The 26,818-nt window shown below is 48.8% G+C and overlaps 1 protein-coding gene and 1 pseudogene across 1 annotated transcript; both read right to left on the bottom strand.

The window, feature by feature from the left end:
- Positions 1–11,904, bottom strand: part of LOC149163843 (auxin response factor 19 pseudogene) — a 49,750-nt pseudogene extending 37,846 nt beyond the window's left edge.
- Positions 11,905–25,902: 13,998 nt separating this feature from the next.
- Positions 25,903–26,439, bottom strand: LOC149163842 (uncharacterized). The gene is made up of 2 exons (XM_089429277.1): positions 26,265–26,439; positions 25,903–26,183 (listed from the first exon to the last, which is right to left on the bottom strand). The coding sequence occupies exons 1-2, from the start codon at positions 26,437–26,439 to the stop codon at positions 25,903–25,905; spliced, it is 456 nt and encodes a 151-aa protein (XP_089285403.1).
- Between the last annotated feature and the right edge of the window lie 379 nt (positions 26,440–26,818).

Raw genomic sequence — 26,818 nt, 5'->3', positions numbered from 1 at the left:
ATGACTGTCCTAGTTATGTGAACGCGACGACATCGCGTCAGTTGCCTCATAATCCGCGCTGATCCCGTTTGGGCGAATTTGTTCAAACAACCAGCCTTCCAGATAACTCCAGGCTTGGTTGTTAGCTTTGTGAATGTCGACTCCCTTCTATGGCATGTCTGTTCGACCCTTTACAACCATTTCCCTCAAGGATAAGCTCATCCTTCCACCCTTTTTGGAGGCTCCTTCTCCTACATATACTTCCACCATTACCATGAGCAGCTATTTAGACTTAGCTTGGAATAGCTTGGATTGTACAGAGATTGTAGTGCTCAGATTGCTGCTATAGGTTTGGTGTGCTAGGTGTGGAAGTGATTGATTGCTTAGGGAAGGTTGTTTTGTACTATTTGTGTGAGAGAGAGAGTTGTTTGTCTTGGGAGAATCATCCTCAAAGGTGAATGCTTGAGATACATGCTGACTGGCCCCTCCTGAGAAGGTTACCGACGTCAGAACATTTGGTTGTACTCTTCTCTATTCTAATTAATAATAGATGACTGCTATTATTGTTCCATTCTCATTTGTCTATGCAATGGTTAAATGTGAATTACATCTTTTCTGACTGATGTATGGTTGCTTTTACTAGATTTCACGCTTGTGTTTGTTTCCCCTTCGTGTGTGCAGGTATCTATTTGCGGAGATCGCGGAGGATTGTGACCAGCCGAAGCGGAGGAGCGAAGGCAACATCTCTTCGTCAAACGACAGCGCAGGAATCCAAGTAGGTGCTCTTTACCTCTTGTTTAATTGTAATTAGGAACATGCGTGTGATTGTTGCTAGACCCCTGCTGGGCTAGTAGGGATCGCCTCTATCCGTAGAGGGGATTTACCTCTCCAACAATTTGGCGACTCCGCTGGGGATCAGCCTTTTTGTCTCTTGAGTCCACTTTTGTGTTTGGCTTTGATTGATCTCTTTTCGAGTTTTTGGGATTGTCTCTTTTGCTTATGAACTTTCTGGGTGTTTCTGGGAAGCATCTTTATTGTCAAAAGGCTCTTGCCTTTGGTCTGGGAAGTTTTTATTTTGGCCTTCCTTGTTTTTTGCTCTCAGCGCGTTTTAATTCCGAACAGTCGCGCTGACATCGCGACCCTGTTCTTTGGTTTTCTTTCCATCGCGCCGACATCGCGACCCTGTTCTTTGGTTTTCTTTCCATCGCGCCTGTACGTCTAACAGTCGCGCTGACCTCGTTTTCAAGGGCAGCGCGCTTTATTCGTGTCCTTCCGCGCTGGCATTGCGCCCCCGCTTCTTTGTGGTTTTTGTCATCGCGTCTGTGTGTTTTATTTCCGCGCTGACCTTGTTTTTCTAAGACAGCGCGCTTTATCCCTGTTCTTCCGTGCTGACGTCGCAAAGTTGCTACAGGCCTCCCCCTGTCAGCGCCGAGTTGCTGAAGGCTACCCGCGTTGATCCTGTAAAACTCATTCTTGACCAAATTGGCCTCCTGAACCTCTTGCTGTGACTTTCCCTTCTTCTCTCCACCTGTCTGATGACTTGTTTTTCACTGTCTGAACTCTGAACTGCTTGATTGCGGAGCTTGGTTCCATAAAGTTTCGTTTTTTGCTCAGTTTCTAAGTTTGCAAATACCTTCCCTTGTGCTTTCGCTGCTTGGTTCGTGTTTCCATCATTACTCTTGCAATTGCCGGATTGGGTTGAGTCTCTAATCGACTGGTTGTGGCTCTCGTCCTTCGGGTGTTCGCTTTTCTCTATTGATTTCGCACTCTAGCCCTAGGACATCTAGAGGCCGTGTGTGTATCAAGCCTGCCGTAGGAATCTTGTTTGCTTGTTTGACCAGCTGATTTCAGATTTGTTTTCTCACTCGTTCAGTGATTGTCGGAGTGTTTTGGATTGTGTTCCCGAGTGGTTTCTTTTCGCTTCCTCCTTGCTTGCATTCCTTGCTTGTCTTGCAAGAGCTTAGATCACATAGCTCGTGCGGATTTTGTTTTCTTTTGATTTGGAAACTTTGGTTGAGTGTTTTGGGAACTTTGTGTGCTTTCATTAAGTAGTTTACTTGGTGTTCCGGTTCCTCCAAATTCATTTAGGTGCTTTGTGTCATTGAAAAGAAATCAAACTAGTAGCTTTGCTTTAAAAAAAATTGAAAAGGAAAAGAACATTTTGTTGGTTTGCATCTTCAAAAGAAAAATTTCCTTTCTTCGCTTTAGTTGCATTAAGTTGCTTGTTTGCTTGTACTTGTTTTGTTTGGTTAAAAATTCCTTGCCCTCTCGTAGTTAGAATTCATCGAACAAAACGAAATTCTTTGGCATATAGATTGCATCTAGGTAATTGTGAGCGAACATACGATAGAGCTTGAAATCGAAACTTAATCTCAAGATCAACTGTAAAATGAACCAAATGAATCTAAAAACGCATTGGAACTAAACGCAAACATCTGGAGGTCTAGGTTAGAGACGTGTTCCGACGTCTTTAAACATAGTCACTGTTGTTTCACATTAGGTTGGGTGATTCCTCCTTCTGTGACTCGATAGTGGTCTAACACGGACTGCGCTCCCACGTACCGTCACGTATATAGGGAGACCCCACTAGGCTTTTATCCTTTATCTATAGGAAGCTGAGTCGGCCGCCCTACGATTCGCAATGCAGTGAACACAGCATTCACGAAGATTGACCACCCGTACACTAAAAAGTATTCTGTGGTTTTGCGAAAAGTTTGGCACACCCTCTACCTAGAATTCTAGAGCAGTCACTTTTGATCCTTTTCGGACTCCCTAAACGAAAAGGTGCTTGTGAGCGTCTTGTCACTTCGTGCTCATTAAACATTCGAAGGAGACTGGAGTCATCTTTTCGTCCTTTTCTCGACTCCTGAAACATGAAAAGGTCAAGTTTGGTTCTTGTGTCTTAAAATTAATTTGGCCACGATAACATCACCTATTTTAGATCTTGTGTGCGATAGTTTTGAGTAGGGTTTTATCGTTAGTTTCCTTTAGGTTTTCTAAGGGGTCTGGTCATCCTGGCTGACCCATCAACTCCCGGTCTAAGTGATCAAGGTTCTCCATCCTCTGTTGCTCCAGAGGTACCAGTTGTAAGCGGTACTCTTCCCATTGTTCCGAGTATCCGGCCTATCAACGTACGTGCCCCAGGCGACGAAGATTACATAGAGGATTGGAATCCCATTTGGGAGCCCGATTATACCCCCCATACCCCTCGTACCCCTCTCGGTATGTCGTCTCCAATGTCTTCTTCCCACATGGATGAGACAGCTTCCAGGACCGGTGAGACACCCATGGTCACAGACATCGAGACCCCGATCCCGGCTTCCTCTCCCCTCCCTCCACGATATCAATCAGTGAGGGATAGGTATGCCGCTAGAACGACTTCTACAACTATATGGGATCCTAGTCTTGTTGCCTCCACTGGGCCTTTTGTTTCGCAGCCCCTTAGTACACCCCTTACGACAGGGCTTAACACGCCCGTCACCTCAGTTCCCACTCAACCTACTGTCTGTGTAGCACGTTCGACTCCGGTCGTCAGTGCTGTACCGGTTTCCTCGTCTGAAAACCCTCAAGCTGGTTCCTTTGTTGGTGGAATTCCAGGATCAGGACCGTATGATGCTTTTGGGGAACCCATAACGGACCCGGATTATGAAGGTCCCTTCTTTCTCTATGATGAAAACGGTGAGTTCCTTGAGAGCATCTCAGGCCTCCCTCATCGCCCTTTCGAAGAAAACGAGGAACCCTTGAATGTCACGTACGATTACGCTACTCATATGTTCAAAGGGAACCGGGATCCTCCCAGGCAGCCCATAGGACCACCCAATCAAGGCCAGCCATTCTACGTGCAAACCCCCCAGGGGCAACCACTTTATGGCCCGCCTGACCCAGGACAATCTGGGGGCCCACAAGGTCAACCTTACCAGGAACAACCCATGGGCATTGGAGGTCCGCCATATCCATATCAAAATCAACCCACTGGACAACCAGAGCAACCTTCTTTTCAACAAGGCCAACTCGGTTTCCAGCAAGGGTACCCCTCTGGACAAACTGGCTCAGTTTACAATCCTCCAAATCAACCAGTAGTCCAGCAAGGGTATCCTCTTGGGCAGGGTGGACAACCCTATGTACAACAGGGCCAACCTACCGCCCAGTCTGGTCAATTCCCTGGGCAGGGTGGACAACCCTATGTTCAACAGGGCCAACCTACCCCTCAAATCACTCATCCTTCTGGGCAAGGGGGGCAACCTGCTATACAGCAAGGCCAACCCTCTGCTCAGCCCATACACCAAGGAGGGCAGCCTGCCATACAGCAAGCCCAGCCCTCTTCTCAATCTGGTCACGCTGGGGGACAAACGGGCCAACCGTCTATACAGTCAAATCAACCCGGTGTCCACCCTCATCGTCAAACTGGACAAGCTGGCCAACCTCGGCGTCAACCAGCTATCCAGCCAATTCGACCACCCATTCCGCAAAGACAACCCTTGGTGGCACATGGACAACCTGGTGCCCAGCACGGCTACCCTGCTGGCCAACCAAGTCCATCTCGAATCCGACCAAGTCAACCTTCGGGACATATGGTTCAACCCCAGCCGGTTCAAGGACATTACTCTGGTCCTCAAACTCAAACAGGTTATCAACCTTCATACCAAACGCAGCCTGCCTACCAGGCTCCGTATGGGACCCAGCAGTCATCTGGCTACCAGCCACCCCAGGGGCAAAATCAGTATGCTCCTTATCAAAATTATCAGCAACCACAGGTCACTCCTTATCAAAATTATCAATATGGTCAACCTGTCGGGCAAGCTGCTAATACATGGGGAGCTGGGGGGCAGACACAGGGACAGTCGTCCGCATATGGCCAAAATCCATACGGACAAAACTCCTACGGACAAACTCCCTATGCGCCAGGTCCTTTTGGACCAGGTCCATCGGGACAAAATTCCTACGCGCCGGGTCCTTTTGGGCCGGGCCCGTCCGGACAAAGTTCGTGGGGGCAACCCCAATCTGGGTGGAACCCTAATGTCGCCTCGAATCCGCAGCCACAGATGTCCTTCAACCCGCAGCTACCATTTTTGGCAACGTTGGAACTACCTGATGTGTCCAAGTTAACAAATGACCCTATTTTGCATAATCCATATTGGCCACCGGTTCCAACCAAAATACCAGGTGACTGTCCAAAGTTCGACGGCAAAGCCGGAGAGGATCCTCAGGCCCATGTAATGACTTATCACCTTTGGTGCTCATCTAACTCATGGCTTGATGATTCTATCCGACTTCGCCTCTTCCAGAGGACTCTCACTGGTTCAGCTGCTAAATGGTACATCGAACTCAATCGCGGCATGTTTTCAGATTTTAACTCGTTGGCTATGGCCTTTTTAACTCATTTTCAGTTACCCATTCGGTACGAGACTGGGACCCATCTTCTCACGTCTCTAAAACAGGATACGGCGACGCACATCTCCGATCATATACATGAATGGAGAAGGCGCCGTCGCTTGATTAAATTTTGGATCCCTGATCAACTCCTGACCGACTGGTTTACCACGTCCTTTGTCCCTAAAATTGCCAAAGATATCGCAATGGGGGCGTGTGTAACTGAGGAGCAAGCAATCGCGCGAGCTCAATACCTTGACTTAGTGTATTCTCAGTCAGGTACTTTGTATGAGTATTTGCCAGATGCCCCGAGGCCCGGACAACCCAAAGCTCCACCAAAGCCTTCTGTTGATGGAGTCATTGGTTCCGTAAATTCATCATCTAAGAAATCGGCCGCGAATCCTGGGAAGCAGAAACAAAATGCCTCTAACGAGAATGCTTCTCAGAGCCAATCTATTCCTGGGAATACCTCCGAGGTAAATGCCGTTCAGTCCACCGCGGCAGACAAATCCTCGAAAGGAAAAAAGAAAGGAAAGGCCAAAGAAAAATCTGGACAGCCCAAGCAGAACCCTCCTAAACCTCCTTCTGAGGAAGGAGCCAAACGGAAGCCTAAGTATCCTTGTCTCATTTGCGAGGAGGATCACTACACCAAGGATTGCCCCAGGCGGTCCGAGGTTAGTCGGCTTTTGAAAGGTGCTCCAGGGTCCCCTGCCGTGCTTAAAGAGCCTTTCCCGTCCCAGCAGACGCATCAGGTGGCAGATCCCTCTCAATCCTCTTCCTCGTTCGGTTCTCAAGTGTTCATGGCTGGAACCATCCCCATCCATGTCACGACTCGAGCGAAAGATTATCCATCTTCAGCCGGGAAAGAGCCGGAGGTTCCCTCCAGCGCTCCTCCGTCCAGTTCTGGTCCCCTTCACATTGAACGGCCCAGCACCGAGACGATCCCCCGACCCCCTCCCAAAGGTGTACTCAGGAAGTCATCTTATAACCCCAATGCTCGTGCTGCCCAGCATTATAGCATTGTCGAGGACTTAGCTCAGGCTCCGTCTGCTATGTCCACATTAGAAGTCCTCCAGAGCTGCCCCTCCCAGAGGAAGTCCCTGCTATCAGCAATTGGTGGCATAGACCCGGCAGATTCGGATTTAATCTCTTTTGATCTCGAGGGTTTTACGCAGAGATTGCCTCACCAGGTGGCCTTCCTTATACAGGTTCTCATCAATGGCAAAACGATCCATCGTACGGTCATTGATGAAGGTGCCTCAACCTGCATCATGTCGGTTGCTTGTTGGAAGGCTATTGGTTCCCTGCTCTGAGCCAGTCTCCTACCACCCTAGAGGCTTTCGATGGAAGAGAATCTCGTCCATATGGTATCCTCCCGCGATTGCCTATCTCTTTAGAAGGGAAAACGGTAGAGGTCGAGGTTGAAGTCGTCGACGCTAATCTCACTTACAACCTCCTCCTTGGACGAAGTTGGACATATGCCATGCATGCCGTGGCTTCCTCTTTGTTCCGTGTCGTTCGTTTTCCCCATCAAGGGAAAATCGTCACAGTGGACCAGCTGTCCTTTTTCGCTTCCTCTTCTGAAGGGAATGTGCCATTCGTAGAGCATACCTCCAAATCGCTAGTGAGTGTGGGTGCTGGATTATTTAAAGATCCCTCCCTGATGGGAGTCTTTCCCCTCCCACCTCCAAATCTCGCCTCCGTTAACATGATCACAGTGCGTTCCGATCCATGGGTTCTCCCTCCCTTGAATCAGGAAGACTCTTGGGGCGAGATGATGCCGTTAAGCCCTGCCGAGCTCAACTACATCGAGATAGTCGCTGCATCGGCTCCACCCCCTGAACCTGCTTTCCCAAGCAGTGTTCCCAATTCATATGACCACTTCCCTTGGTTGGGAGCAGAAGCCACTTCGGATCCCCTGAAGGAATCATTTCCCTCCGACGAGGCTATCATTGAGACTATGTCTCCCGAGGAGCTCCCTTGGTCAGATTACCACCATCGCTCTTCGTTTCTCCCTCCTCATTCGGAAATGGCCACATGTCTCGAACGGTTTGCTTCATGTGTCCCATCTATCCCTCTCCAAACGCCTGTTCAGTTGTATCAAGTGTCTTCGGAAGGAAACATGGGTAACATTACGCAAACTCTGGCTATCGACATCTCTGTCAAAACAGGGGTTGTCGAAAATATTTATATTGGAGTCACATGCACTCCTGAGGAAATTCAACTTTATACCGATTTATTTCGTGAATTCCGTGACGTTTTCGCATGGTCTTACGAGGAAATGCCCGGCATTGACCCCAGTATCGTAGAGCACGAAATCCCTACTTATCCCGGCGCTAAGCCTGTCCGTCAGCGTTTACGCCCAGTGCACCCTCGAAAGGCTGCAGCCATCAAGGCCGAAGTTGAAAAACTCCTTCGAGCTGGTTTCATCTATGCCATTCCTCTCACGGAATGGGTATCTAATATAGTCCCTGTGAATAAAAAACAGGGTACTATTCGGGTTTGTGTTGACTATCGCGACATCAATCGCGCCTGTCCAAAAGATAACTTTCCTACGCCTTTTATTGATCAACTTATCGACGATTGCGCAGGAAGCGAAATTTATTCATTTATGGACGGCTTCTCTGGTTACAACCAGATCAACATAGCCCCCGCAGACCAGCACAAGACTGCTTTCATTTGTCCTTGGGGCACCTTCGCTTACAAGAAGCTACCTTTCGGTCTCAAAAATGCCGGTGCCACTTTCCAGCGTGCGATGTCGTATGCTTTTCATGATATCCGACACATCGTACAGCCTTACCTGGATGACCTACCAGCTCATTCAGCTAAACGTCAAGACCATCCATCTCATTTACGCGAAATCTTTCTCCGCTGTCGACACTACCGTATTCGACTCAATCCGCATAAGTGTGTCTTCTGCGTAGAATCTGGCCGACTGCTCGGGTTTATCGTCTCCCGGGAAGGTATCCGTCTGGATCCCCTTAAGGTCGAGGCCATTTTGAATCTTCCTCCCCCTGCCTCTCTACAGCAGTTACAGAGCTTGCAGGGGAAAGCCAATTTTCTCAGACGATTCATCCCAAATTATGCCGAGGTGGCTAAGGGTTTCACGCGATTATTGAAGCGAGACACGCCCTTTCGCTGGGACGCTATCGCTCAACAATCTTTTGAGCGTCTTAAAGACCTTCTGGTCTCAGCTCCGCTCCTAAGACCTCCAAATTATCACCGTGACTACACCCTTTATTTGGCCGCCGCCGATACCACCATCGGCATGGTTTTAGTGCAAGACGACGATGATGGCACCGAGCATGTTGTATATTATCTTAGCCGCAACCTTCTGGATACGGAAACTCGCTATGCATACGTCGAGAAGTTGGCATTGGCAGCTGTCTGTGCCGTCCAACGTTTCCGTCATTACATCCTGTTGCGCACGACGACCGTGATCTCTGATTGCAACCCCATGACCTATATTTTGTCACGTCAGTTGCTGGGGGGCAAATACTCAAAGTGGATCGTAATCCTCCAAGAGTTCGACTTGGAATTCACTGCAGCCAAGTCTAAGAAATCGCTGGTCTTCGCCGAACTGCTCTGCTCCTTACCATCTCAGTCTACACCATCTCGTTCAGAGGAACATATTCCGGATGAAACGCTATTTCTCATCAGCACTCTCGACCCGTGGTACGGGGACATTATCGTATATTTACAAACGTCTTCGTTTCGTCCCAACACATCGAAAGATGCTCGACGACGAATTCGTCACCAAGCTCAACCATACCGCATTTTGGGCGATACCCTGTACCGCCTCGGCGTCGATTCTGTTCTTCGCCGATGCTTAACCCTTGAGGAGGCTGAGCGAGTCTTGAATGACTGCCACTCCGGCGCTTGTGGCGGCCATATGTCCGGATATGCTACCGCTCAGAAGATCCTCCGCGCTGGTTATTTCTGGCCTTCTATCTTCAAGGATTGCATCCTTGCTGTACGTGCATGTCACGAGTGCCAGGTTTACCACCGGAAGATGCGTGCACCTGTTGCACCACTGCACCCTGTCGTAACCGTAGGTCCATTTGCAAAATGGGGCATCGATTATACGTCCTGTAACCCTCGTTCGGCCGGGGGGCATGGGTACATTATCGTTGCTGTGGATTATTTCACCAAGTGGGCCGAAGCGATGCCTACATTAAACGAAGACGGTCATACAGCGGCGCAGTTTGTATTCAACCATATTATCACGGAAAGCATTTCCGAAATCATATGATGACGGAATTAACGACCCAGCTAGGCTTACGCCAAGATAGTTCGTCACCGTACTATCCTCAATCGAACGGTCAAGTCGAAGCCGTGAACAAAGTTTTGATCACCATGCTTCAACGCACCGTCAATACACACAAGTCGAACTGGCATCTTATGCTTTTCCCAGCCTTGTGGGCCTACCGGACTTCTGTGAAGGATGCCACCGGTTTCACCCCGTTTCAACTGGTCTATGGACTGGAGGCTACCCTTCCCGTCGAATGCGAGATTCCTTCATTAAAATTAGCTGTCGAGTTGCTTCCCAACACCACTCCGGTGGAGGAACGGCTTCTTTACCTAGAACGGTTAGACGAGACTCGTCGTTTGGCTTCTCTGGCTATCGAAGCACAGAAGAAGAGAGTCAAGGCTCACTTCGACCAGAATATTCATCCTCGTTCCTTTGTTGAGGGAGACTTAGTACTGCTCTACGATCAAGCTAAGGATAAGCTGGGGGCAGGAAAACTCGAATCCATGTGGTTAGGTCCCTACATCGTGAAAAGAGTTTTACAAAAGGGCGCATATGAGTTGATTGATTATGAAGGAAATCCTCTTGACAAGCCCCGCAACGGGCTGTATCTGAAGAAATATTATGCATAACTTCGCGCACTCACTTTGTATATACGTGTGTTTTGTGTGTTGTGCATGTTTTCGTTTTTGCCTTGGTGTGAAAGCGTGTTTGCCTCTTATTGTGTTTTCTTCTTCTTGTGCAGATGTCTAGTGCACCTTATGTTGGTTTCGCTGATGGCGCCTGCCGTAGTACTTGCAATTTGTCATCTGCGGCGTGGGTGATCTACGATCCTCACGGAGAATTGTTAGACCTTCAGGGTGTCTGCCTAGGTCGTACCACTAACAACGTTGCCGAATACAGCGCTGTAATTGAATTACTTGCCGAAGCGGTTGACCTCGGCATCCGAGAATTAGTGGTGAACCTGGACTCCCAGCTGGTCGTCCATCAACTTAACGGGCGATATTCCGTCAGAGACCAACGCATACTAAGGTTGTACCTACGTGTAAGATTGTTGGAACGGAACTTTGATTATATTACATATCAGCATATTCCGAGACGATTAAACACATTGACTGATGCATTGGCAAATCATGTGTTAGACAGACATTTGCGGAACAGATAACATCATGCAAGAAGACATAGAAAGCATAATAGAGTAAAGCATATGTAAATAAATCATTTCAAGCATAGTTTGCATATGTGTGCTTTTAAGCTTGCATTAAAAAAATATAAATTCATGGGTCATGTGTCGTGCGAATTCATACATAAGATCACAGTTGTACTGAACAATTGCATAACATAAACAAAACATCATCACATGTAACAATGATCCATCCAAAAACCGGTATGTATATATATATATATATATCGTGTGGCGCACTAAGGCGCTCAAAAATAAGTGTATATGTCCAAAATATCAGTACACCTGAGTCATGTGTCTCAAAATAACAGTGGAAATAAAGCCTAGGCGACTATTCGGCTGGATGATGCTCTCTGTAGTACACAGCTGCTCGTGCTACCCGCCTCAGAAGACGGTGCACCCTGGGTTCCACCCCCACTGTATGGATCTGATGCTGTAAGGGGACCTCTTCGACCCCCTGGTAGTCAGGCACTCCCTCCAGCAACCCCTCAAGGTTGCGAGCCACAGTCTCTGATGTGTCAACCCCTGGAGGGACTAAGGCCAAAGCCCCGGCCCCCTGTCCTTCTCTCCGTGCCGTGGCAGCCAGGCCAATCGGTCTAGTGGGCCCCACATCTGCATACCATGACATTTATTAGGACATGTACATAAAAAATTCCAAAACATTACAAAACTCAAAAAAGTCAAGTGTTATACCTGCATCATCCCACTGTTCACCTGGGGGCAGCACCATATCAGGGTCATTGCGGAAATCCATACCCGCGTATGGCCAGTCCTCCACGAAGACAACCTGCTGATCTAGCCAGTCCCGGAAGAATGTCCCCCAGGCATGTGGCCGGCCGCCACCCCCGCGTGGCATGATGCGAGCCCATCGTGTGGCCCTCGTCTCCCGAGGATCCCTAGGAGCATCCACGGCCATCGTCTGCAGCCGCATGGCTGGCACTCGCTCTAGAATGAGCGGGACTAAGATAGACCCGTAGCCGAACTGTTTCGTCTCCCCGCGACGACAGTTGCTCAACTGCCTCTTCATGTTGTTGGTCACTGCTGTGCACCAATCAAACACTGTAGGCTCAAGGCAATCAAGAGCTAGCATGAGGTGGGTCTTTGAAGCCTCGTGGTTGGCCATGCTTCCCGCTGCCCGGGTCACCATGAACAGGATGGTGCGAAGGACTATGTTTCCCACTGTGGGGATTGCTACTTTCCCACTCCTCGTCTTCTCAGCCTCCGGGCATACTCGAGCCATGAGATCATCTAGAGGACCGCCGCCAGGTCGCTGTCCCTCTATGATGGGCCGCGCACCCCGGCGTGACAACCCAGTCAAAAAGAAGATATCCATGTGGTCAAATTCGATATCCTGGCCCCGGATAGTGAATTTCATATCCACCGGGTTCCATGCCCTGATCAGTAGCTCGAGAAGATCATGCTGAGCTCTTAGGCGAGGTGTGAGGAAAAATTTCATAAAACCGCAAGCCCGCATGGCATTGCAGCAATCCACATTGGCCCAAGCAGCAATATCTTCGACATCGTGCACTCTTTCCTGCCATTGGAAAGCCATTACGTCCTGCACAAACCATGAAAAGAAATTAGAAGTGCTGGCATAGGATTTTTCACGTTCAAAATTGAAACAAAAAATCTTTTCCGCGCCAGCGCGGCTGTTTTAAAAACAGCCGCGCTGGCCATGGCAGCCCTTCGTTATTTTTCGAGGTCAGCGCGGAAGAACACGGGTTTTCCGCGCTGACCCGAAGTTGGTCACGTTTTGTCCTAATTCGGCCAGCGCGGACCCGCGTGGGATATCCGCGCTGACCGAGAGCGCATCCATGCACCAAGAATTCGCCCGATTGGGCAAATTCAACCGCTAAAATTCTACCAAATATGATCAAAATGCAGGGCGAGGAGAGGAGAACCTACCTGGAAGAAGCGGCTCGCGAAATGGTGTCCGTATGGGCTGGAAATCACTCCGTCAACTTTCTGGCTTCTCCACGTCCTTCACGTCCCAAAATGGTAAAATGGTAAAAATGATCTTTCACCCCCCCTATTTATAGTAAAAACTCATAAATATCCATATTTTTGGGTTTCTACCATCTTTTGCCATAAATTTAGCCCTAGATTTATCAAATGCATGTTTTAATATGTTTTTTTACACATATCGAATGGATTTATGCGGGTAGTGCTCTTGTGCAGGTTCGAATAAAAGGTGAAAATCATCATGGTCCTGAAATCACTTGGTCCCAACAATGTCGTCTTTGAGCTCTTTTCCGACATAAAACAAGAAAAGATGGCCGAGCCTCCTTTCAGCTCGTTAAAGGGAATGAGAGGCGGTCATTTTAAGCTCTTTTTCGGACTGTGTAACTTAAAAAGATTGCCGGGTGTTTGTCGTTTCGCACTCGTTATGGGCCCTAAAACGACGTGTTTTCGACCGCTTTTTTACTTTTTCGGGTCAAAAGCACTATTTACGAAAAGTACTCCTCGATCATAATGGTCGGGCGGTTCTTTCGAGCATTGTTTTATACTTTTTCGGGCTCGAGAGACACAACTGTACGAAAAAGGACCCCCCTGGAGTCTTCTTTTCTGCTGTCTTTTCAGGCTCTCTAAACAAGAAAAGACGCCGAGTTTTTCCTTTGTCAGGCTCGTTAAACACTTGATGACATCGGGTATTGTCGAAATGACACTCTTCGAGCATATGCTATCCCCGTCAAGCTTGTCATCCAAAAATAACCGGGGTACCTGCCAGAAATGGTGGGGAAAATGGAACTGTAATCATAGTCGTGTCGGCAGTATGTCGCTCTTGAACATGGCACTCTTCTGCTTCGTGTCTGGGTGGGACCATCTCATCTTGTTTTTCACTGGCCTCCGTGGGTTTGGGTTATCTTATTCGACCTCTCATCTGCCCATTGCCATTATTACTATACCCTCTGCTCATTTGATGTCAAATACTGCCAAACCCGCTACAGTGCCGCCGATATGTTCAAGAGAAGTTGACCTCTGCAATAATACAACCTCATCTGCTATCTCACACAAATCATTTTTCCTCTGTCTCGTGTCGATGATGTGGGAATCATTATGGCCCACCTTCGATCAAGGTCACTTCCTGTCGACTTCAGCTCATTATCCAGGAAGGTGACTTAGAGACTCCCTTCAGGTGCCTTAGAGCCTGCATGCCCTAATGGCAGGTTCTTCGTGTTCGACGCGAGGTTTTCATCATTGGCCTCCGATCGAATGATTCCGTGGGTGTTCGACACCAGCTCATTGATTCACATGCCGCGGATTGTACCTATAGTACCTTGAGGGCCATTGTCATTATTGGTGGTACCTCTCGCGTCTGTTAACAGTTTTCATCATTGACTGGTAATCAGACGATGTTCATGCATGTTCGACTTCAACCCATGTATTCACATGCTTGAACTTGTACTTTGTTCGGGTCGGGACGGAGCGCAAGACCCTGGATCCCCGTCTGTTTATGGTCCAGGTTGCGATTTTGTGGATGATCATTACATGACTCATTGATGGATGGCTGCGCCCATACCTGAGTCTTCATGGATGGCTGCGACCATACCTTATCATTATTATGGTCTCTTTAGCTGGGTGGCTGCGTCCATTCCACAGACCTTTTCGCATGTCTTTTGGATGGCTGCGCCCATGCCTCGACTGCATGTACTTGATTATCAGAGATATTTCGGTCCTTCCTGGTGATGTTCCAGTTCGGCGTGTGTTGTAAAGCATTTCACCCCTCCCACTCTCTCGGTCTTCATGCTTTAGGGGGCATCTGTTACACAGTAATTTGTCACTGCCTTCCTGTCAGTCACCCTGCTGTGCCAATCACTAAGCTTCATGCCTTCTGAACTGGCCCAAAAACCCATTTTCCTAAAGTTTTGTTCATCAGCGCGTCTGTTTGGAAAATACCCGCGATGACTGGCGCTCCATAGTGTATCCCGCGCGCTGCCAGCTCGGAAGGACATCACTTTTCCGCGCTGGTAGCCAGCGCGCCTTTCCCGTGTTCTTCCGCGCTGACATGACTGTCCTAGTTATGTGAACGCGGCGACATCGCGTCAGTTGCCTCATAATCCGCGCTGATCCAGTTTGGGCGAATTTGTTCAAACAACCAGCCTTCCAGATAACTCCAGGCTTGGTTGTTAGCTTTGTGAATGTCGACTCCCTTCTATGGCATGTCTGTTCGACCCTTTGCAACCATTTCCCTCAAGGATAAGCTCATCCTTCCACCCTTTTTGGAGGCTCCTTCTCCTACATATACTTCCACCATTACCATGAGCAGCTAGTTAGACTTAGCTTGGAATAGCTTGGATTGTACAGAGCTTGTAGTGCTCAGATTGCTGCTATAGGTTTGGTGTGCTAGGTGTGGAAGTGATTGATTGCTTAGGGAAGGTTGTTTTGTACTATTTGTGTGAGAGAGAGAGTTGTTTGTCTTGGGAGAATCATCCTCAAAGGTGAATGCTTGAGATACATGCTGACTGGCCCCTCCTGAGAAGGTTACCGACGTCAGAACATTTGGTTGTACTCTTCTCTATTCTGATTAATAATAGATGACTGCTATTATTGTTCCATTCTCATTTGTCTATGCAATGGTTAAATGTGAATTACATCTTTTCTGACTGATGTATGGTTGCTTTTACTAGATTTCACGCTTGTGTTTGTTTCCCCTTCGTGTGTGCAGGTATCTATTCGCGGAGATCGCGGAGGATTGTGACCAGCCGAAGCGGAGGAGCGAAGGCAACATCTCTTCGTCAAACGACAGCGCAGGAATCCAAGTAGGTGCTCTTTACCTCTTGTTTAATTGTAATTAGGAACATGCGTAGCAGCATTGTGTGATTGTTGCTAGACCCCTGCTGGGCTAGTAGGGATCGCCTCTATCCGTAGAGGGGATTTACCTCTCCAACAATTTGGCGACTCCGCTGGGGATCAGCCTTTTTGTCTCTTGAGTCCACTTTTGTGTTTGGCTTTGATTGATCTCTTTTCGAGTTTTTGGGATTGTCTCTTTTGCTTATGAACTTTCTGGGTGTTTCTGGGAAGCATCTTTATTGTCAAAAGGCTCTTGCCTTTGGTTTGGGAAGTTTTTATTTTGGCCTTCCTTGTTTTTTGCTCTCAGCGCGTTTTAATTCCGAACAGTCGCGCTGACATCGCGACCCTGTTCTTTGGTTTTCTTTCCATCGCGCCTGTACGTCTAACAGTCGCGCTGACCTCGTTTTCAAGGGCAGCGCGCTTTATTCGTGTCCTTCCGCGCTGGCATCGCGCCCCCGCTTCTTTGTGGTTTTTGTCATCGCGTCTGTGTGTTTTATTTCCGCGCTGACCTTGTTTTTCTAAGACAGCGCGCTTTATCCCTGTTCTTCCGCGCTGACGTCGCAAAGTTGCTACAGGCCTCCCCCTGTCAGCGCCGAGTTGCTGAAGGCTACCCGCGCTGATCCTGTAAAACTCATTCTTGACCAAATTGGCCTCCTGAACCTCTTGCTGTGACTTTCCCTTCTTCTCTCCACCTGTCTGATGACTTGTTTTTCACTGTCTGAACTCTGAACTGCTTGATTGCGGAGCTTGGTTCCATAGGGTTTCGTTTTTGCTCAGTTTTTAAGTTTGCAAATACCTTCCCTTTTGCTTTCGCTGCTTGGTTCGTGTTTCCATCATTACTCTTGCAATTGCTGGATTGGGTTGAGTCTCTAATCGACTGGTTGTGGCTCTCGTCCTTCGGGTGTTCGCTTTTCTCTATTGATTTCGCACTCTAGCCCTAGGACATCTAGAGGCCGTGTGTGTATCAAGCCTGCCGTAGGAATCTTGTTTGCTTGTTTGACCAGCTGATTTCAGATTTGTTTTCTCACTCGTTCAGTGATTGTTGGAGTGTTTTGGATTGTGTTTCCGAGTGGTTTCTTTTCGCTTCCTCCTTGCTTGCAGTCCTTGCTTGTCTTGCAAGAGCTTAGATCACATAGCTCGTGCGGATTTTGTTTTCCTTTGATTTGGAAGCTTTGGTTGAGTGTTTTGGGAACTTTGTGTGCTTTCATTAAGTAGTTTACTTGGTGTTCCGGTTCCTCCAAATTCATTTAGGTGCTTTGTGTCATTGAAAAGAAATCAAACTAGTAGCTTTGCTTTAAAAAAAATTGAAAAGGAAAAGAACATTTTGTTGGTTTGCATCTTCAAAAGAAAAATTTCCTTTCTTCGCTTTAGTTGCATTAAGTTGCTTGTTTGCTTGTACTTGTTTTGTTTGGTTAAAAATTCCTTGCCCTCTCGTAGTTAGAATTCATCGAACAAAACGAAATTCTTTGGCATATAGATTGCATCTAGGTAATTGTGAGCGAACATACGATAGAGCTTGAAATCGAAACTTAATCTCAAGATCAACTGTAAAATGAACCAAATGAATCTAAAAACGCATTGGAACTAAACGCAAACATCTAGAGGTCTAGGTTAGAGACGTGTTCCGGCGTCTTTAAACATAGTCACTGTTGTTTCACATTAGGTTGGGTGATTCCTCCTTCTGTGACTCGATAGTGGTCTAACACGGACTGCGCTCCCACGTACCGTCGCGTATATAGGGAGACCCCACTAGGCTTTTATCCTTTATCCATAGGAAGCCGAGTCGGCCGCCCTACGATTCGCAATGCAGTGAACACAGCATTCACGAAGATTGACCACCCGTACCCTAAAAAGTATTCTGTGGTTTTGCGAAAAGTTTGGCACACCCTCTACCTAGAATTCCAGAGCAGTCACTTTTGATCCTTTTCGGACTCCCTAAACGAAAAGGTGCCTGTGAGCGTCTTGTCACTTCGTGCTCATTAAACATTCGAAGGAGACTGGAGTCATCTTTTCGTCCTTTTCTCGACTCCTGAAACATGAAAAGGTCAAGTTTGGTTCTTGTGTCTTAAAATTAATTTGGCCACGATAACATCACCTATTTTAGATCTTGTGTGCGATAGTTTTGAGTAGGGTTTTATCGTTAGTTTCCTTTAGGTTTTCTAAGGGGTCTGGTCATCCTGGCTGACCCATCAACTCCCGGTCTAAGTGATCAAGGTTCTCCATCCTCTGTTGCTCCAGAGGTACCAGTTGTAAGCGGTACTCTTCCCATTGTTCCGAGTATCCAGCCTATCAACGTACGTGCCCCAGGCGACGAAGATTACATAGAGGATTGGAATCCCATCTGGGAGCCCGATTATACCCCCCGTACCCCTCGTACCCCTCTCGGTATGTCGTCTCCAATGTCTTCTTCCCACATGGATGAGACAGCTTCCAGCACCGGTGAGACACCCGTGGTCACAGACATCGAGACCCCGATCCCGGCTTCCTCTCCCCTCCCTCCACGATATCAATCAGTGAGGGATAGGTATGCCGCTAGAACGACTTCTACAACTATATGGGATCCTAGTCTTGTTGCCTCCACTGGGCCTTTTGTTTCGCAGCCCCTTAGTACACCCCTTACGACAGGGCTTAACACGCCCGTCACCTCAGTTCCCACTCAACCTACTGTCTGTGTAGCACGTTCGACTCCGGTCGTCAGTGCTGTACCGGTTTCCTCGTCTGAAAACCCTCAAGCTGGTTCCTTTGTTGGTGGAATTCCAGGATCAGGACCGTATGATGCTTTTGGGGAACCCATAACGGACCCGGATTACGAAGGTCCCTTCTTTTTCTATGATGAAAACGGTGAGTTCCTTGAGAGCATCTCAGGCCTCCCTCATCGCCCTTTCGAAGAAAACGAGGAACCCTTGAATGTCACGTACGATTACGCTACTCATATGTTCAAAGGGAACCGGGATCCTCCCAGGCAGCCCATAGGACCACCCAATCAAGGCCAGCCATTCTACGTGCAAACCCCCCAGGGGCAACCACTTTATGGCCCGCCTGACCCAGGACAATCTGGGGGCCCACAAGGTCAACCTTACCAGGAACAACCCATGGGCATTGGAGGTCCGCCATATCCATATCAAAATCAACCTACTGGACAACCAGAGCAACCTTCTTTTCAACAAGGCCAACTCGGTTTCCAGCAAGGGTACCCCTCTGGACAAACTGGCTCAGTTTACAATCCTCCAAATCAACCAGTGGTCCAGCAAGGGTATCCTCTTGGGCAGGGTGGACAACCCTATGTACAACAGGGCCAACCTACCGCCCAGTCTGGTCAATTCCCTGGGCAGGGTGGACAACCCTATGTTCAACAGGGCCAACCTACCCCTCAAATCACTCATCCTTCTGGGCAAGGGGGGCAACCTGCTATACAGCAAGGCCAACCCTCTGCTCAGCCCATACACCAAGGAGGGCAGCCTGCCATACAGCAAGCCCAGCCCTCTTCTCAATCTGGTCACGCTGGGGGACAAACGGGCCAACCGTCTATACAGCCAAATCAACCCGTTGTCCACCCTCATCGTCAACCTGGACAAGCTGGCCAACCTCGGCGTCAACCAGCTATCCAGCCAATTCGACCATCCGTTCCGCAAAGACAACCCTTGGTGGCACATGGACAACCTGGTGCCCAGCAAGGCTACCCTGCTGGCCAACCAGGTCCATCTCGAATCCGACCAAGTCAACCTTCGGGACATATGGTTCAACCCCAGCCGGTTCAAGGACATTACTCTGGGCCTCAAACTCAAACAGGTTATCAACCTTCATACCAAACGCAGCCTGCCTACCAGGCTCCGTATGGGACCCAGCAGTCATCTGGCTACCAGCCACCCCAGGGGCAAAATCAGTATGCTCCTTATCAAAATTATCAGCAACCACAGGTCACTCCTTATCAAAATTATCAATATGGTCAACCTGTCGGGCAAGCTGCTAATACATGGGGAGCTGGGGGGCAGACACAGGGACAGCCGTCCGCATATGGCCAAAATCCATACGGACAAAACTCCTACGGACAAACTCCCTATGCGCCAGGTCCTTTTGGACCAGGTCCATCGGGACAAAATTCCTACGCGCCGGGTCCTTTTGGGCCGGGCCCGTCCGGACAAAGTTCGTGGGGGCAACCCCAATCTGGGTGGAACCCTAATGTCGCCTCGAATCCGCAGCCACAGATGTCCTTCAACCCGCAGCTACCATTTTTGGCAACGTTGGAACTACCTGATGTGTCCAAGTTAACAAATGACCCTATTTTGCATAATCCATATTGGCCACCGGTTCCAACCAAAATACCAGGTGACTGTCCAAAGTTCGACGGCAAAGCCGGAGAGGATCCTCAGGCCCATGTAATGACTTATCACCTTTGGTGCTCATCTAACTCATGGCTTGATGATTCTATCCGACTTCGCCTCTTCCAGAGGACTCTCACTGGTTCAGCTGCTAAATGGTACATCGAACTCAATCGCGGCATGTTTTCAGATTTTAACTCGTTGGCTATGGCCTTTTTAACTCATTTTCAGTTACCCATTCGGTACGAGACTGGGACCCATCTTCTCACGTCTCTAAAACAGGATACGGCGACGCACATCTCCGATCATATACATGAATGGAGAAGGCGCCGTCGCTTGATTAAATTTTGGATCCCTGATCAACTCCTGACCGACTGGTTTACCACGTCCTTTGTCCCTAAAATTGCCAAAGATATCGCAATGGGGGCGTGTGTAACTGAGGAGCAAGCAATCGCGCGAGCTCAATACCTTGACTTAGTGTATTCTCAGTCAGGTACTTTGTATGAGTATTTGCCAGATGCCCCGAGGCCCGGACAACCCAAAGCTCCACCAAAGCCTTCTGTTGATGGAGTCATTGGTTCCGTAAATTCATCATCTAAGAAATCGGCCGCGAATCCTGGGAAGCAGAAACAAAATGCCTCTAACGAGAATGCTTCTCAGAGCCAATCTATTCCTGGGAATACCTCCGAGGTAAATGCCGTTCAGTCCACCGCGGCAGACAAATCCTCGAAAGGCAAAAAGAAAGGAAAGGCCAAAGAAAAATCTGGACAGCCCAAGCAGAACCCTCCTAAACCTCCTTCCGAGGAAGGAGCCAAACGGAAGCCTAAGTATCCTTGTCTCATTTGCGAGGAGGATCACTACACCAAGGATTGCCCCAGGCGGTCCGAGGTTAGTCGGCTTTTGAAAGGTGCTCCAGGGTCCCCTGCCGTGCTTAAAGAGCCTTTCCCGTCCCAGCAGACGCATCAGGTGGCAGATCCCTCTCAATCCTCTTCCTCGTTCGGTTCTCAAGTGTTCATGGCTGGAACCATCCCCATCCATGTCACGACTCGAGCGAAAGATTATCCATCTTCAGCCGGGAAAGAGCCGGAGGTTCCCTCCAGCGCTCCTCCGTCCAGTTCTGGTCCCCTTCACATTGAACGGCCCAGCACCGAGACGATCCCCCGACCCCCTCCCAAAGGTGTACTCAGGAAGTCATCTTATAACCCCAATGCTCGTGCTGCCCAGCATTATAGCATTGTCGAGGACTTAGCTCAGGCTCCGTCTGCTATGTCCACATTAGAAGTCCTCCAGAGCTGCCCCTCCCAGAGGAAGTCCCTGCTATCAGCAATTGGTGGCATAGACCCGGCAGATTCGGATTTAATCTCTTTTGATCTCGAGGGTTTTACGCAGAGATTGCCTCACCAGGTGGCCTTCCTTATACAGGTTCTCATCAATGGCAAAACGATCCATCGTACGGTCATTGATGAAGGTGCCTCAACCTGCATCATGTCGGTTGCTTGTTGGAAGGCTATTGGTTCCCCTGCTCTGAGCCAGTCTCCTACCACCCTAGAGGCTTTCGATGGAAGAGAATCTCGTCCATATGGTATCCTCCCGCGATTGCCTATCTCTTTAGAAGGGAAAACGGTAGAGGTCGAGGTTGAAGTCGTTGACGCTAATCTCACTTACAACCTCCTCCTTGGACGAAGTTGGACATATGCCATGCATGCCGTGGCTTCCTCTTTGTTCCGTGTCGTTCGTTTTCCCCATCAAGGGAAAATCGTCACAGTGGACCAGCTGTCCTTTTTCGCTTCCTCTTCTGAAGGGAATGTGCCATTCGTAGAGCATACCTCCAAATCGCTAGTGAGTGTGGGTGCTGGATTATTTAAAGATCCCTCCCTGATGGGAGTCTTTCCCCTCCCACCTCCAAATCTCGCCTCCGTTAACATGATCACAGTGCGTTCCGATCCATGGGTTCTCCCTCCCTTGAATCAGGAAGACTCTTGGGGCGAGATGATGCCGTTGAGCCCTGCCGAGCTCAACTACATCGAGATAGTCGCTGCATCGGCTCCACCTCCTGAACCTGCTTTTCCAAGCAGTGTTCCCGATTCATATGACCACTTCCCTTGGTTGGGAGCAGAAGCCACTTCGGATCCCCTGAAGGAATCATTTCCCTCCGACGAGGCTATCATTGAGACTATGTCTCCCGAGGAGCTCCCTTGGTCAGATTACCACCATCGCTCTTCGTTTCTCCCTCCTCATTCGGAAATGGCCACATGTCTCGAACGGTTTGCTTCATGTGTCCCATCTATCCCTCTCCAAACGCCTGTTCAGTTGTATCAAGTGTCTTCGGAAGGAAACATGGGTAACATTACGCAAACTCTGGCTATCGACATCTCTGTCAAAACAGGGGTTGTCGAAAATATTTATATTGGAGTCACATGCACTCCTGAGGAAATTCAACTTTATACCGATTTATTTCGTGAATTCCGTGACGTTTTCGCATGGTCTTACGAGGAAATGCCCGGCATTGACCCCAGTATCGTGGAGCACGAAATCCCTACTTATCCCGGCGCTAAGCCTGTCCGTCAGCGTTTACGCCCAGTGCACCCTCGAAAGGCTGCAGCCATCAAGGCCGAAGTTGAAAAACTCCTTCGAGCTGGTTTCATCTATGCCATTCCTCTCACGGAATGGGTATCTAATATAGTCCCTGTGAATAAAAAACAGGGTACTATTCGGGTTTGTGTTGACTATCGCGACATCAATCGCGCCTGTCCAAAAGATAACTTTCCTACGCCTTTTATTGATCAGCTTATCGACGATTGCGCAGGAAGCGAAATTTATTCATTTATGGACGGCTTCTCTGGTTACAACCAGATCAACATAGCCCCCGCAGACCAGCACAAGACTGCTTTCATTTGTCCTTGGGGCACCTTCGCTTACAAGAAGCTACCTTTCGGTCTCAAAAATGCCGGTGCCACTTTCCAGCGTGCGATGTCGTATGCTTTTCATGATATCCGACACATCGTACAGCCTTACCTGGATGACCTACCAGCTCATTCAGCTAAACGTCAAGACCATCCATCTCATTTACGCGAAATCTTTCTCCGCTGTCGACACTACCGTATTCGACTCAATCCGCATAAGTGTGTCTTCTGCGTAGAATCTGGCCGACTGCTCGGGTTTATCGTCTCCCGGGAAGGTATCCGTCTGGATCCCCTTAAGGTCGAGGCCATTTTGAATCTTCCTCCCCCTGCCTCTCTACAGCAGTTACAGAGCTTGCAGGGGAAAGCCAATTTTCTCAGACGATTCATCCCAAATTATGCCGAGGTGGCTAAGGGTTTCACGCGATTATTGAAGCGAGACACACCCTTTCGCTGGGACGCTATCGCTCAACAATCTTTTGAGCGTCTTAAAGACCTTCTGGTCTCAGCTCCGCTCCTAAGACCTCCAAATTACCACCGTGACTACACCCTTTATTTGGCCGCCGCCGATACCACCATCGGCATGGTTTTAGTGCAAGACGACGATGATGGCACCGAGCATGTTGTATATTATCTTAGCCGCAACCTTCTGGATACGGAAACTCGCTATGCATACGTCGAGAAGTTGGCATTGGCAGCTGTCTGTGCCGTCCAACGTTTCCGTCATTACATCCTGTTGCGCACGACGACCGTGATCTCTGATTGCAACCCCATGACCTATATTTTGTCACGTCAGTTGCTGGGGGGCAAATACTCAAAGTGGATCGTAATCCTCCAAGAGTTCGACTTGGAATTCACTGCAGCCAAGTCTAAGAAATCGCTGGTCTTCGCCGAACTGCTCTGCTCCTTACCATCTCAGTCTACACCATCTCGTTCAGAGGAACATATTCCGGATGAAACGCTATTTCTCATCAGCACTCTCGACCCGTGGTACGGGGACATTATCGTATATTTACAAACGTCTTCGTTTCGTCCCAACACATCGAAAGATGCTCGACGACGAATTCGTCACCAAGCTCAACCATACCGCATTTTGGGCGATACCCTGTACCGCCTCGGCGTCGATTCTGTTCTTCGCCGATGCTTAACCCTTGAGGAGGCTGAGCGAGTCTTGAATGACTGCCACTCCGGCGCTTGTGGCGGCCATATGTCCGGATATGCTACCGCTCAGAAGATCCTCCGCGCTGGTTATTTCTGGCCTTCTATCTTCAAGGATTGCATCCTTGCTGTACGTGCATGTCACGAGTGCCAGGTTTACCACCGGAAGATGCGTGCACCTGTTGCACCACTGCACCCTGTCGTAACCGTAGGTCCATTTGCAAAATGGGGCATCGATTATACGTCCTGTAACCCTCGTTCGGCCGGGGGGCATGGGTACATTATCGTTGCTGTGGATTATTTCACCAAGTGGGCCGAAGCGATGCCTACATTAAACGAAGACGGTCATACAGCGGCGCAGTTTGTATTCAACCATATTATCACTCGTTTCGGAGTCCCTCAGGCTATTGTTACAGATCACGGAAAGCATTTCCGAAATCATATGATGACGGAATTAACGACCCAGCTAGGCTTGCGCCAAGATAGTTCGTCACCGTACTATCCTCAATCGAACGGTCAAGTCGAAGCCGTGAACAAAGTTTTGATCACCATGCTTCAACGCACCGTCAATACACACAAGTCGAACTGGCATCTTATGCTTTTCCCAGCCTTGTGGGCCTACCGGACTTCTGTGAAGGATGCCACCGGTTTCACCCCGTTTCAACTGGTCTATGGACTGGAGGCTACCCTTCCCGTCGAATGCGAGATTCCTTCATTAAAATTAGCTGTCGAGTTGCTTCCCAACACCACTCCGGTGGAGGAACGGCTTCTTTACCTAGAACGGTTAGACGAGACTCGTCGTTTGGCTTCTCTGGCTATCGAAGCACAGAAGAAGAGAGTCAAGGCTCACTTCGACCAGAATATTCATCCTCGTTCCTTTGTTGAGGGAGACTTAGTACTGCTCTACGATCAAGCTAAGGATAAGCTGGGGGCAGGAAAACTCGAATCCATGTGGTTAGGTCCCTACATCGTGAAAAGAGTTTTACAAAAGGGCGCATATGAGTTGATTGATTATGAAGGAAATCCTCTTGACAAGCCCCGCAACGGGCTGTATCTGAAGAAATATTATGCATAACTTCGCGCACTCACTTTGTATATACGTGTGTTTTGTGTGTTGTGCATGTTTTCGTTTTTGCCTTGGTGTGAAAGCGTGTTTGCCTCTTATTGTGTTTTCTTCTTCTTGTGCAGATGTCTAGTGCACCTTATGTTGGTTTCGCTGATGGCGCCTGCCGTAGTACTTGCAATTTGTCATCTGCGGCGTGGGTGATCTACGATCCTCACGGAGAATTGTTAGACCTTCAGGGTGTCTGCCTAGGTCGTACCACTAACAACGTTGCCGAATACAGCGCTGTAATTGAATTACTTGCCGAAGCGGTTGACCTCGGCATCCGAGAATTAGTGGTGAACCTGGACTCCCAGCTGGTCGTCCATCAACTTAACGGGCGATATTCCGTCAGAGACCAACGCATACTAAGGTTGTACCTACGTGTAAGATTGTTGGAACGGAACTTTGATTATATTACATATCAGCATATTCCGAGACGATTAAACACATTGACTGATGCATTGGCAAATCATGTGTTAGACAGACATTTGCGGAACAGATAACATCATGCAAGAAGACATAGAAAGCATAATAGAGTAAAGCATATGTAAATAAATCATTTCAAGCATAGTTTGCATATGTGTGCTTTTAAGCTTGCATTAAAAAAATATAAATTCATGGGTCATGTGTCGTGCGAATTCATACATAAGATCACAGTTGTACTGAACAATTGCATAACATAAACAAAACATCATCACATGTAACAATGATCCATCCAAAAACCGGTATGTATATATATATATATCGTGTGGCGCACTAAGGCGCTCAAAAATAAGTGTATATGTCCAAAATATCAGTACGCCTGAGTCATGTGTCTCAAAATAACAGTGGAAATAAAGCCTAGGTGACTATTCGGCTGGATGATGCTCTCTGTAGTACACAGCTGCTCGTGCTACCCGCCTCAGAAGACGGTGCACCCTGGGTTCCACCCCCACTGTATGGATCTGATGCTGTAAGGGGACCTCTTCGACCCCCTGGTAGTCAGGCACTCCCTCCAGCAACCCCTCAAGGTTGCGAGCCACAGTCTCTGATGTGTCAACCCCTGGAGGGACTAAGGCCAAAGCCCCGGCCCCCTGTCCTTCTCTCCATGCCGTGGCAGCCAGGCCAATCGGTCTAGTGGGCCCCACATCTGCATACCATGACATTTATTAGGACATGTACATAAAAAATTCCAAAACATTACAAAACTCAAAAAAGTCAAGTGTTATACCTGCATCATCCCACTGTTCACCTGGGGGCAGCACCATATCAGGGTCATTGCGGAAATCCATACCCGCGTATGGCCAGTCCTCCACAAAGACAACCTGCTGATCTAGCCAGTCCCGGAAGAATGTCCCCCAGGCATGTGGTCGGCCGCCACCCCGCGTGGCATGATGCGAGCCCATCGTGTGGCCCTCGTCTCCCGAGGATCCCTAGGAGCATCCACGGCCATCGTCTGCAGCCGCATGGCTGGCACTCGCTCTAGAATGAGCGGGACTAAGATAGACCCGTAGCCGAACTGTTTCGTCTCCCCGCGACGACAGTTGCTCAGCTGCCTCTTCATGTTGTTGGTCACTGTTGTGCACCAATCAAACACTGTAGGCTCAAGGCAATCAAGAGCTAGCATGAGGTGGGTCTTTGAAGCCTCGTGGTTGGCCATGCTTCCCGCTGCCCGGGTCACCATGAACAGGATGGTGCGAAGGACTATGTTTCCCACTGTGGGGATTGCTACTTTCCCACTCCTCGTCTTCTCAGCCTCCAGGCATACTCAAGCCATGAGATCAT

This window comes from Pinus tabuliformis, chromosome 5_1 (assembly GCF_031772625.1).
Source record: "Pinus tabuliformis cultivar Carrire ecotype Pingquan chromosome 5_1, CPIR1, whole genome shotgun sequence".
Taxonomy (NCBI): domain Eukaryota; kingdom Viridiplantae; phylum Streptophyta; class Pinopsida; order Pinales; family Pinaceae; genus Pinus; species Pinus tabuliformis.
This window is presented reverse-complemented; position numbering and strand designations above follow the sequence as displayed.

Bases quoted from the DNA above. Each gene is read 5' to 3' on its own strand.
- LOC149163842 (XM_089429277.1), bottom strand. From the start codon at position 26,439: ATGGGCTCGCATCATGCCACGCGGGGTGGCGGCCGACCACATGCCTGG. The intron at 26,184-26,264 runs GTATAACACTTG...CATGGTATGCAG, and splicing joins TGAACAGTGGGATGATGCAG to ATGTGGGGCCCACTAGACCG.